This window comes from Meriones unguiculatus, chromosome 6 (genome assembly GCF_030254825.1).
Source record: "Meriones unguiculatus strain TT.TT164.6M chromosome 6, Bangor_MerUng_6.1, whole genome shotgun sequence".
Lineage (NCBI taxonomy): Eukaryota > Metazoa > Chordata > Mammalia > Rodentia > Muridae > Meriones > Meriones unguiculatus.
Genome location: NC_083354.1, coordinates 133,652,853 through 133,665,427, shown reverse-complemented (window position 1 = coordinate 133,665,427; position 12,575 = coordinate 133,652,853). Strand labels below are relative to the sequence as shown.

Genomic DNA, 12,575 nt, shown 5'->3' with positions numbered 1-12,575 from the left:
GTGGGTCTGACTTACACATTTTTCCCAGCAAGGCCACACCTACTCCAACTAAGCCGCACCCTCCTGATTCTACTCCCTAAATTCTCAAATTATACGAGCCTGTGGGGGCCATTCTTACCAAACAACCGCCTGGCGAAAGGGGCTTTGAAGATATTATCACATATAGAATATGTGGATTATTTCAGCGGTCTGAATGTAAAGGTCCTCAGAGGAGGAAGAGGGGGAGGCGGGTGAAAGGACTTACAGCAGATCCCAGGGTGGGCCAAAGAGATTTAAAGAGGCGAAGACGCTGGCTTTGAAGTCAGATGAAGACCAAGAGAGAGCCAAGGACTGAGGCTGCACGAGCAGAGACGACAGGCAAGTAAAAATGAAATAAAATAAGATCTTCCCAGAGAGTGTTCAAAAAATCACACATCTTTTCGGACACACTGATTTTAGTTAAGTGTGATAACTGCATTAATCCGGTAGCTGTGTGGTCATTTGTTGAGGGAGCCACGGGAAGTTGACCCTGCCAGAAGCCAGGTCAGACAAGGTGGAGTGTTTACTGCCCCGCAGTGACGGGTTCTGCCGGAGCCGGCTGCGGGGCGCTCGAGAGCCTGAGCCGCGCGGGGGCGAGAGGCCGGGAGGGCGCGGAGGAGGAGGAAGTGGTCGTCCCGGGGTCGGGCCGCGGAGATGCCGGCGGGGCTGGTGCTCGGGACGGCGCGCAGGGCGGCCCTGGGCCCGCTGGAGCCTGCGCTGGGCGGTGAGCCATCCCGGGAAGGGGAAGCCGCGCTGCCGGGAGGGTGGCCTTGACTGCGCGCTCCTCAGACCTAAGGGAGGGAAGCCTGCCACGAGGGCACGGGGGTAAAGTGCCCACTGCGCGCTTGCTCCTCCTCATCCCCCGGGCCCCAGGCCGTCGCGGCCTGGGGAATCGCCGGTGAACGCAGCGACAGCGCAGACAGGGCGCCGAGGTCGTTTATAACGGGGCCGGGCTGTGCGGCTCGAGTGATGAAGGTCACCCGCACAGCATGGAGCCTTCTTCCCGACGTGCCATTGGCGCCCACCAGGGACAGAGCTCATGGCTCCATGAAGCAGACACACCCTACAGCCCACCGGTCCGAATCAGAACTCGGGAAGTACCCCCCCCGGATTGATTTTGCAAATTCGGAAGCAAAAAGCAGAAGAGTGAGCTATTGACCTGCCTGGGTCTAAAGCTCAATCCAGGCTTCAGTACACCAACTCCACCCCTCTATTCATTCATTCATTCATTCACTCACTCACTCATTCATTTATTTATCAATTCTGTTTCTTCTTTCCCTTCTATTTTCTTCCAAAGAAGTGGCTGCAGGCACCCAGCACACTAGCCTCCCTTGCTCCTTTCTGGACACCTTTTGTCACCCAAGATGGGCTTCTCTGTGCAAACTATTACTGATTTTACTGTATAGACATTAATTTTATTTAAACTTAAAGGCATGCATTCTTTGGTTTTCTCTATAACATAATACCCGACAAAAGCAATTTTCAGAAATAGTTTATTTTTGGCTCAAGCCTTGAGAACAATTACAGATATATATATATATATATATATATATATTCTCCAAAACTTAGCCCATTGTTTCCTTCAGTGTAAGAACTGATTAGTGTTTCTTTAAACACTAGCCCAATGGTCAATCTACGAGCAGGCTACGGCATACAGAAACAAGCTGCAGCTTGATGATGCAAAGAAGTAGTGTGCAGTTTAGACTCGTGCCATTGAGAGACCTGGGGAAGGTGAGACTAAAGGAAATACATGCTTGCTTCAGACTTTGACCACTGAATGGAAAGGCAGGAGAACCCATCTGCTTTACATACTACCTCACAGGTGCGTTTAGCTGAATTATAGAAAGTTAGAAGTCAGTTTGATGACAGAGAAAATAAATTATCTTTGATCCAGCTTCAAGAGTTGCTTGTGGCCGGGCTCAGTGGTGCATGCTTGTAATCCCAGCACCCTGGGAGGGAGAGGCAGATACAAACTCTGTGAGTTCAAGGCCAGCCTCGTCTACAAAGCCAGTCCAGGACAGCCAAGGCTACACAGAAAAACTTTGGGGGAAGCAAACAAACAAAAGAGTTGCTCGTTGTGGGTACATTTTCAGTGTTGGTAAATAGTGCTAGAATCAAGCTTAACATAATTTATGAAATTACATAGTTTCCCAGTTTCTTACGATGCCACATTGAAAGTGTGAATTCAGCCTGCTGTCTCCAATTTGAGTACGCTGATTCCAAATTTTGAAGTAATTAATCCTGAGGGCTGGAGAGCTGCTCAGTGGTTAGGAGCTCATACTGCTGCTGCAGAAATCCTGGGTTTAGTTCCCAGCATGCAGCAGCTCCCAACCTCAGGTAATTCCAGCTCCGGTGGATGCAACGGCACCAGTTGAGACCTCCACATATGTACACACAAATGCATGGAAAGATAAACCTTGGACTGGAGATAGGGCTCAGTGGTTAAGAGCACCTGCTGTTCTTCCGGAGGACCTGGGCTCAGCTCCCATCACCAGTGTCAGGAAGCTCACAGCCGCTTCTCACTGGAGCTCCAGCAAATACATACATGTGGCCTCTGCACACACATTAGACACATACACAAGAAGAAAACCTTAAAAGTTAAAGAAATACCTTTTTAAAAAATGTCATCATGGGGCTGACAAGATGGCTTAGAGGGTAACATGCTTGCCATCCAAGCCTGACAGCTAAGTTGGATCCCTGAAATCCATGGAGAGGAGGGAGGGGAGAGCTGGCTCTGCAGAGCGTCCTCTCGCCCCGCACATTCTCCCGTAGGACAGATTTCTAACAGTGAAGCCATCAGGCAGGAAGAACGCACATGATCAAAACGTTACTACTAATTCTCTCCAAAAGCTCCAGTTAAAACTTTAATCCCAGCACTTGGGAGGCAGATCTCTGTGAGTTTGAGGCCAGCCTGACCTACCCAGTGAATTCCAGAACAGCCAGGGCTATGTTGAATGACCTTGTCGAGAGAGAGAGACAGAGAGAACAAACAACTAACAATTATATTTAACTTACCATTTATGTGTATAGGTATTTTGTACACATGTGTGTCTCTCCTACATGCCTGGTGCCTGAAAAGGACAAAAGACGGTCTTGGATCTCCCAAATTGAAGATATAGATTGTTGTGAGCTACCATCAAATCCTGGAAACAAACCCAGGTCCTCTGGAAGGGAAGTAAGGCTCCTAACCACTGGGCCATCTCTCCAGCCCCTCTAGGAGTTCTTAATGACAGTGTGTGAGAGAGTCCACTTCCCCACACCTTCACCGACATTTGTCGTTACCAGTAAGTTTAAGCTTTACAGGCCCGACACAAGGGTTTTTCTGAGACAGGGTTTCTCTGTGTAGCCTTGGCTGTCCTCGACTTGCTTTGCAGACCAAGCTGGCCTTGAACTCACAGAGATTCACCTGTCTTTGCCTCCCTGAGTGCTGGGATTATAGGCGTGTGCCACCAAGCCTGGCCAGTTTTAACTCTTATATTTCTTGTTGTATTTTGGTTTTGGTTTTTGGGTTTTTTGAGACAGGGTTTTTCTGTAGCCCTGGCTGTCCTGTCACTCACTCTGTAGGTCAGGTAGGCCTTGAACTCAGAGATCCAACTGCCTCTGCCTCCCTAGTACTGGGATTAAAGTCATGTGCCACCACTGCCCAGCTAAGGCTTCTACCTCTTTAATTGTAATGAGATTAGGCCACTTCTTTAATTTTATTTGCCATTTTTATTTTTTCTATCCATTTTCTGTTCATATACTTTCACCCCTTTTCTATGCTGGTATTCCTATGGGCTCTATTTTAGTAACACGACCTCTCATTTTCTATCTGGTATCCCTATGGACTCTATTTTAGTAACACGACCTCTCATTTTTATCTGGTATTCCTATGGGCTCTATTTTAGTAACACTACCTCTCATGTTCTATGCTGGTATTCCTATGGGCTCTGTTGTAGTAACGCAACCTCTCATTTTCAGCTGCAAGTGCCTTCTTGCTTGCCACTTGTAACCAAATTGTCCATTGTACATTTCTCATATAAATTTGACATTTGTTTAAGGACAAAGATTTTATGATTTTTGTCTCAAAATTGACATCATCTACACATCATCTTAGAATCTTTAAGACATTGGCTTTACGTTTAGAATTTGTTTAAGTGTACGAATGCCTTCTAATTAGTCGACCCATAATTGTATTGACGATCTCTGCCCACTAATTTGAGATACCGCTGTCAGCAGGCTTCCTTTGGACTAGCGTCCAGTTGCACCATTTGGCATGGATACCAAGGAACTTGTGTGCTCTTCTCAGTGCAACTCGTGAGAATGGCCAGTGAACACACCGTTGGGGCAGCGTCTCCATTAAAGAGAGGGAGGGGCCCGCCCACTGTAGGTGTGCCTCCTCTGGGCAGGTGATCCTGGGGTGAATAAGGCGGCAGGTTGAGCAAGCCATGGAAAACTAGCCAATATGCAACAATTGTCCGTGCTCTCTGCAGCAGGTCCTGCCTCGAGAGTCCACTTGGGTGCTATAAAATGAAACAAATCCTTTTTTCCCCAGAGATATAGGTTTCTGTCCTTATTTGCAAAGGGAAGTGAAGTTAAATTTTTCTTCATACTGTCATTTGAGTTAGAGTACGATTAACAAGTTATGTATGTAACTCCGTTGTCTCCAAGCTCAAGCTCTTGCTAACTAACGGGTGTTGGGGGAATAGGGAGCTGGCAGAAGGCCAGCCGTCAAGCGTTCGGAGAGAGATGGGGGGCTGCATCCTGTTGTTCAGTCAGAATGTGTGCAGACTGGAAAACATTTTTCCAGGCTCTGCTCACAGCTTTTTAGGTAGGAGAGAGCTGAGGCAGGGCCTTACATATTATAGGCAAGCACTTCCCTACTGAGCTACCTCCCCATGCAAACAGCTTCTGACACCAAATGTAGGGTTTTCCCACACCAAGCTAATTCTCGAATTATTTGACTCTTAAATTTTAATTCTGAACAAAGTACCCGGAGTCAGTTACTGAAAACACCATAAGGGCTTTCCAACAAAAACGGTCCCCACTTTAGACACCAAACCCAAGTCCAGGCTTCTCTTATTTTTGACCAATTGATTATAGATCAAAGATGTTCATGACTCCTTCCTCAGGTTCAGTCATTCGCTAACAGAATGAAGGTAGGCAGTTTTATCAGTTTATTTTAAATTATTTATTAAAGAACACAGATTAATAGCCTGCTGAAGTCATGGTATGCGTTCTGGAGGAAACTTAAGCACGGGTGTTTCCATCTTCCCGAAGTTAGGGTGTGCCACGTTCCCAGCTCACGAATGTGTTAACCCAGCAGACCTCCAGACTCCACAGATGAAAGATTTTAGTGAATGTGCCATCATGTAAGCACTGTTGATTGCTAATTCAATCTTCTAGCCTCGTTCCACTGCACGAAAGACCAGGTCTGAAAGTTCCAAGTTCTATTCATGGCTTGGTCGTTCTGGCAATCAGTGCCACCCTGAAGTTGTCTAGAGTCAATCTCATTAAAACAAAGGAGTCATCGATCATGTCAGAAGTTCTGTGTACTTACAAATCAGGAGCAGAGTATGCATCCAGAGTTTATTAAAGTAAAGAGGTAAACTCAGTTATGCCATTTAACTACAACCTACTGATAGCTGTTAATACAGTGTCACTCCAAAGTTGTCTCAACTTTTATTTTCTTCAGGTTTGAAGGCAATATGGGGAAGCAGCCGGCATTTTTGTTCTACTCTTTCTAAGGATGTGACTTATAGGGAACTAAAAACCCTACTGAACTCCAAAGACATTATATTAATTGATGTTAGGGATACATGGGAAATTCTTGAGCATGGAAAAATACCTGGATCAATCAACATACCATGTAGGTAATCTGTGTTTATACAGACTCATTTGCATGCTTAATAACTGATTATATCCAAAGCTTAACTGACTGCCTTAACATTTTCTTCCAGTGGATGAGGTAGGTGAAGCTCTACAGATGAGTCCAAGGGACTTCAGAGAGAGGTACCATGAGGTGAAGCCATCCAAATCTGACAGTCTGGTGTTCTCTTGTTTGGCTGGAGTGAGGAGTAAGAAGGCCATGGACACAGCAATATCGCTGGGCTTTAGCAGGTGTGTGAAGGAAGGGGAAACTAGACTGGACACTGTGTATGTGGATGTTGTATAGACATTTGGGAGGCTGCGGCTACGCCTTGGTGGTGTAACTGCTTAATATGTGAAAAGCCCTGGATTCGATCCCCAGCATAGCAAAAATAAAAACCTCTCTTACTTTACTCGAGAAGGTCTTGAGGAGTGGGCAGGGCTGGAGAGACTGCTCAGTGGTTAAGAGCATTGTCTCTAATTCCAGGTCCCACCTGGCGGCTCATGGCTGACTCTAACTCCAGCTCCAGAAGACCTGATGCCTTCTTCTGGCCTCCTTGGGTGTCATGAGCATGTGTTTATAGATGCTTTGGTCTGCATGTGTGTCTGTATGCAGACAAAAGCATCTATAAACACATGTAACAAAAATTCAGAAATTCAAGGCCAATTTGTACTACATTGAGAATTTATCTTGGGGGGTAAAAAAGGGTTTTTTTGAGGCTGGTGATAGATTTCAGTGGTAAACCATGTTTTTCTTGTGCCCAAGTCCCTGCCTGGATCTAAGCCTTACTACCACAAGGGCCAAAAGCAAGAAAAATTACTGTTATTAGGCAGTATAGCCAGGAAGTAGTGGCCCATGCCTTTAATCCCAGCACTCTGGAGGCAGAGGCAGGTGGATTTCTGTGACTTCAAGACTAGCATGGTCTACAAAGTGAGTTCCAGGACAGCCAGGGCTATAGAGAGAAACCCTGCTTTGAAAAAACAAAATAAATAAATGAATAAATGAATAAATAAATAAATACAGGTGGTAGAGAGACCAATGTTGTTACAAAAGAACAAAAATCCTAACCATTTGATTTTTACCAAAGAAGACTCAGGAGCCAGATGCTGGGGTAAAAGCCAGCTAGTTCAGAGAGACAGAGAAATCACCTAGCTGACCTTTCTACTCAGTCCTATTTTATCCCAGAAGGAAAAAGCCATTCTTTCTCAGTTCACATTCCAAAAGGCCAAAGCCCCTTCTCCTCTGCACTGTCTTAAATGTCCTTCAACTCAATGTCCCTCCTGTCAGCTGGTTTCTTGATCTAGGGTTAACTTTATTTGATCCTGTGTACAGAAGGCTCTTAGATTAAAGGCTTGTGCTAGGGCTGAGCCACTCCAATCAGGAAACAGGTGTTTACAGTTCATGGTCTCAATACAGTTTCCAATAGGATCAATATCCTGCAACAGACCAAGGACATGGGTCTTTCCAACCTATTCAAAAGCAACAATTTTTAAAAGAGATATAGAATCTTGATTAGATGTTGAGTTGCTATTGCAAAATTCCTCTAAGTCTGTTACAAAACCCTGTTTGATCTATGTTTTTAGGGCTCAACACTATGCTGGAGGATGGAAGGAATGGGTAACCTATGAAATCTCAGAAAAGAAACAAGAAAATTAGCATTTGGAATAACAGACTCTGTGTTCATATATCCAAGGATAGTGAATTAAGGAAAAGGAAAATCCAATCTTGGCATCAAAGGCTAACAGATTCTGTATAACTGCTTGGCAACTGTTTTCCTCCTCTGTGAAATGAAGATCCTGCTTCCCTGAACATTTTCAAAGTCTACTGAGGACTGAGATCATATGAATTGCCATTAAAATATACAGGCTCTACATTTATTTATTTATTTATTTATTATTCTCTCATACATTACTTTCTGGCCACAATTCCTCCTTCCTCTATAATTAATTTTTAAGCATTTTGGTATTCCTAAAGATCAGGTAGACTGTATCACCAAATTGTGTGTGATCATGGCCATGAGCAAAAACAGTGAATTAACAAGCAATTTCAATCTCAAACAATGACAAAGCATTTGGTTTTAGGCCTGTGCTTGTAGTTCCAATACTCAGGAGGTTGAGGCAGGCAGATTGCTATGTGTTTGAGGCCAGCCTGTACTCCACAGACCCTCTTTCAAAAGAAAAGGGAAGCGAAGAGAAGAAACGAAAAGAAATAAAAAAGAGAGAGAGAGAAAAAAAAAAAGAAAAAGAAAAGAATCCGGGATCTGGAAAAGTCAACTCTAAACAGGAAAACACATTCACAGCCTCTGAAGACTCATGTCAATGTGCGACCAGAATAGTAAAAGTGCAACTAATTTTAAAATATGGGTTATGACTTTGGAAAGCAAACTAACCTAGAAGTGGCCAGGAAATTTTGTAGGTCAGGAAATGTTCTATGGCATGACTGAAATGTCAGGGGTGTGTGTGTGTCAAAACCCATCAAAGCAAATATAAAGATACGTGTTTTACAAGTAATATACCTCAGTGTAAAAGCTAATAAAAACAAGTGTTATCCAAGCTTGACTCCTTCTAGCATGCATGTATTTCCTTAGAATGTTGTTATATGCTTATTAGTGTGCTGTCATAATAGTAACAAAGCAAACATGTATTTTCCACCTGCTTCTTCTGACCCATTTATTTTTTACTCTCACTCATGTAGTTATTTAGATCACGTAGAACCTGCTTTGCAAAGCTCTCTAAGAACTTGCTTGTCTAAAATAAGATGGATAGCCTCTGGAAAATCTGGAAATATGAACATTTGAACTTCTATTTTCACAATGGCAGTCTGGTTTCTTGATTGTTCTTCCTACCAGGACTAGAAATGCTGCGACACACACACACACACACACACACACACACACACACACACACACACACGAGCACAGGTTAGTCTATTTAAAGGCTTTCCTTGAAGCAGCAAGCTAATCTGAAGGAGACAGTAAGCTATAGAGAATGAGCCCAAATTGTAGCACTGAGCCCATCAACCAACAGGAGCCTGGATAATCGTGCCAGGCTTTAGTTACAGCTAGGGTAGATAAGTCATACACCGACTAGTCGCCTTGGGAACTAACTGTCAAGCAAGCTCCAGTGCGGTGTCTTCCTAACTATCCGACAGATGAGGGTGTAAATGTGACTATATTACAGTGAATGTTCTTATGGACACCAAGTTTGAACTTTATGTCTCACAGCCACCAAGTATTCTTTCAACTATTTAAAGATGTGTCAACCATTCTTACCTCAAGACCAAGCCAAAAAGCACGTGACACACCAGACTTTGCCTATAGGACACAGTTTGCTAAATCGGAGCCATGCGCTATCTCGAGTTTTTATATATAATGTTCAGACTTTTGTCAAAACTTGCTAGGCACAACAGTAAGCAGGATCTTTTTTTGGTTTGTTTTCGTTTTGAGACAGGCTCTTACTGTGTAGCTCCTGGCTAGCGTGGAACTCAATATGCAGGTCAAGGTGGCCTCACACTCCTGGAGCTTGCCTGCCTCTGCCTCCCAAGTGCTGGAATTCAAGGCGTGGGCCACCAGCAGTGAATAATAGCCTGTGGTTGGAAATAATAGCAAGAAAGAGCTGGGTATGATGATGGCACACGCTTATAATCCTCCACTTGGAGAGCAGAGGGTTAGAAGTTCAAGGTCCTCGGCTACACAGTGAGTTCAAGGCCAGCTTGAGCTGTATGAGGCTCTGCCTCAGAGGGTGGGGGGAGAAAATAGAAACAGAACCATAGGGGATTTACATACTGAACTTTCAGAGAAAAGGATTAAAGTAACTGTCTTAGATGGTGTTGGGTTGCTGTGAAGAGACGCCAGGACCACCACACCACTTATAAAGGAAAACGCTTGATTGCTGCTTCCTTACAGTTCAAAGGTTTAGTTCATTATCCTCATGGTGGGAAGCATGGTGGCATGCAGGCAGACATAATACTGAAGGAGGAGCTGAGAATTCTACATCTTGATCCACAGGTAGCAGGAAAAGATTGTGAGCCACTGAGCCTTGGCATGAGCTTCTAAGACCTCCCAGCCCACCCCCAAGGTGACACATTTCCTCAACACACCTCCTAATAGTGCCACTCCCTACCAGAGAGGCATTCAAAGACATGATCCCATAGTGGGATCACTCCTATTCAAATCACCACAGTAACTGTAACTAAAAAAAGAAAGTAAAGTAAGATACATTCAGTAATTTGATGACAAAAGTAAGGGAAACTGCATCAAAACAAAAGCATTATCAGCTAGAGAGTCTAGAACTTGAAGTAGAATCACTAAGCTGGGCTCATTGGAGCATGCCTGAAACCTCAGCCCCTCTGGAGGCTGGGGCAGAGGGGCTAAGTTCAAATCCAACCTAGGCAAGTTAATGAGAACCTGTCCCAAGAATCAAAAGGGGTTAGAGATGTAGCTTAGTGATAGCACATTTAGCTAGGACACACAAGGGCCTGGTTTGATTCTTCATAACCTAATATAACAACAACAAAAAGACAATAAACACACAGCAGATGTTAAACAGAACATTTTCAACCACAGGTTAGAAACAGATAATAAGATAATGCCAATAAAAATTTAAGGGTTCACGTGTTAAGATTGTAATGATGTGGAAAAGAGCAAATTATAGAAACATACTATGTAGCCTAGTTTTTTTTTTTAAAGATTTAATTTATTTATTTATTTTATGCATTTTAGTGCTCTAAGAGGGCAGTAGAGGGTGTAGATGGTTGTGAGCCACCATGTGGTTGCTGGGAATTGAGTTCAGGACCTCTGGAAGAGCAGCCAGTGCTCTTAACCATTGAGCCATTTCTCCAGCCCGTAGCCTAGTTTTAAAACAATATCATTAGTCATTTCAACAAAGCTATGGAAATAACAAATGCCAATTTCAAAATGGTTTTCATGGAGGGAAGAGAAACACACAGGTATAAACAATATTGTTAACCGTCTGTTTAATGTTGGTTATTCATTACTGCCACAATTTCTGGGTAGGGGATAGTGATTATTATTAAGGGAAGAGTTAGAAGTACACACAGAGAGGAAAAGTGCGAATGAGGTCCTTAAGAAGGCTTCTTGCTCCCAGAAACCCCTGTGAGGAGAGATGGCTAGGAAGGCATGGGGTTGGGAATATAAACAGGACAAATGAGCCTATAAAACACCCAATCCAGAATTCATTTGGTAAACTCCCAAAACCTGGAGCCAAGAACTGGAGCAGTCTGAAGGAACACCACTTACTAACTTGCTCCCCACTGGCTTGCTGAGCCTGCTTTCCTATACTACCTAGGACCACCTGCCCAGGTGTGGCTCTCCCCACAGTCAGCTGCACCCTCCTACACCAATCAAGAAAATGCCCCACAGACATTTCCAGACAGTCTGATGGAGGGCGTTCTTTGGTTGAGATTGCCTCTTCCCAGATATGTCTAGGCTTTTGTCAAATTGGCAAAACAAAGAAAACAAAACAAACAAACAAACAAACAAAAAAAACAGCACACTACCCCTACCACAGATGTTATCACAGAACTTTGAGCTCCTGCCCTGACTTCCCTCAACGATATGCTGCGCCATGGAAGTGAGAGTCAAACAGACCCTTTCCCCCCCTCGCATTTTAGTTCAGTGGTTTATCACAGCAACAGAGAAGCGCCCTAGTTCAGGTAGCTTTTAAAAAAAGGATAACCGTGAAATCCTCATGGTCCTAAGGCACGCCCTTCTCAATACCCCCTTGGTTAGCCTGTGCCTGGCATCTCACGAAGCTTGGGGGAGAGCAGAAAGGGACAGACACCAATCATTTTAATCCACCAGTAACAAGTTCATAATGTTCTGTCCCTAACCCATTATTTTTCAGATGCATGTAGAGAGTGGTGGGACTATTTATCAACACTTCCCAATGCTAATGTTTCATAGTCTGCCCTTGCCTTGATTGCTGCTGCTAAGGAATATCCAGAGGTCAGAAGATGCCTGTCATCCTAGTGGCCGGTAGTTTTCTTGCAGATGTCCCACTCTATCCTGATGAGCATTGGGACTATAGTTACTCTTTTTTTTTTTTTCCTTCCCCATTAGATAACCCTTACCCAACCAGGCATTTTGTCTTCTATTGAGGCTCCACCCTCTCTGTTACTGCTATGCTTTTCTAAACCCTTTCAAGAAATCAGACTGCAAATGTGTTGAGAAATGGTAGCACCAAAAGTGTCTCAGATACAAACAGAGCTTTAGGGGCTGTGGGCCTGAGTCCCTGCAGACAGCCCTATGGCTGAGTGATGGCAGCGGACTGAGCAGCTATGGGTGGCTGCAGAAATCCCACTACTTTTTCTGGCCTCTCTCCGGGACAGGCAAGAGCACACTGCCCTGATAGCAGGTTGGAGGCGGCTCCCATCTCAATGCCTAGGGACATGAGTAGGGAAGTGTCAAACAAAATCCCAGACATTCTCTATCTTTCCCTCATTGCAGATGGGACAAACAGATGCCAAGATTTCTCTGAAGTTTCCACGTGGTTGCCTTCTCAAATAAGTAGAATTAGACCCTCAGACACACAAGCAAAAACCCTGGTATTGTTTGGTTAAGAAGCAGTGCTCCCATATTCCCTGGGTGATGGCCCAAACAAAACGACAAAACCAACCAACCAACCAAACCACAAACTTTTTAGAACAAGCAAAAGAAACTAATTGTAAGTACTACCATTTTGTTTTCAGA

The 12,575-nt window shown here is 44.2% G+C and overlaps 1 protein-coding gene across 1 annotated transcript; it reads left to right on the top strand.

Moving 5' to 3' along the window:
• Positions 1-546: 546 nt before the first annotated feature.
• Positions 547-8,424, top strand: Tstd3 (thiosulfate sulfurtransferase like domain containing 3). The gene is made up of 4 exons (XM_021664870.2): positions 547-742; positions 5,693-5,866; positions 5,958-6,117; positions 7,450-8,424. Exons 1-4 carry the CDS (start codon positions 673-675, stop codon positions 7,520-7,522), a joined length of 477 nt encoding a protein of 158 aa, XP_021520545.1. The 5' UTR covers positions 547-672; the 3' UTR covers positions 7,523-8,424.
• The last annotated feature ends 4,151 nt before the right edge of the window (positions 8,425-12,575 follow it).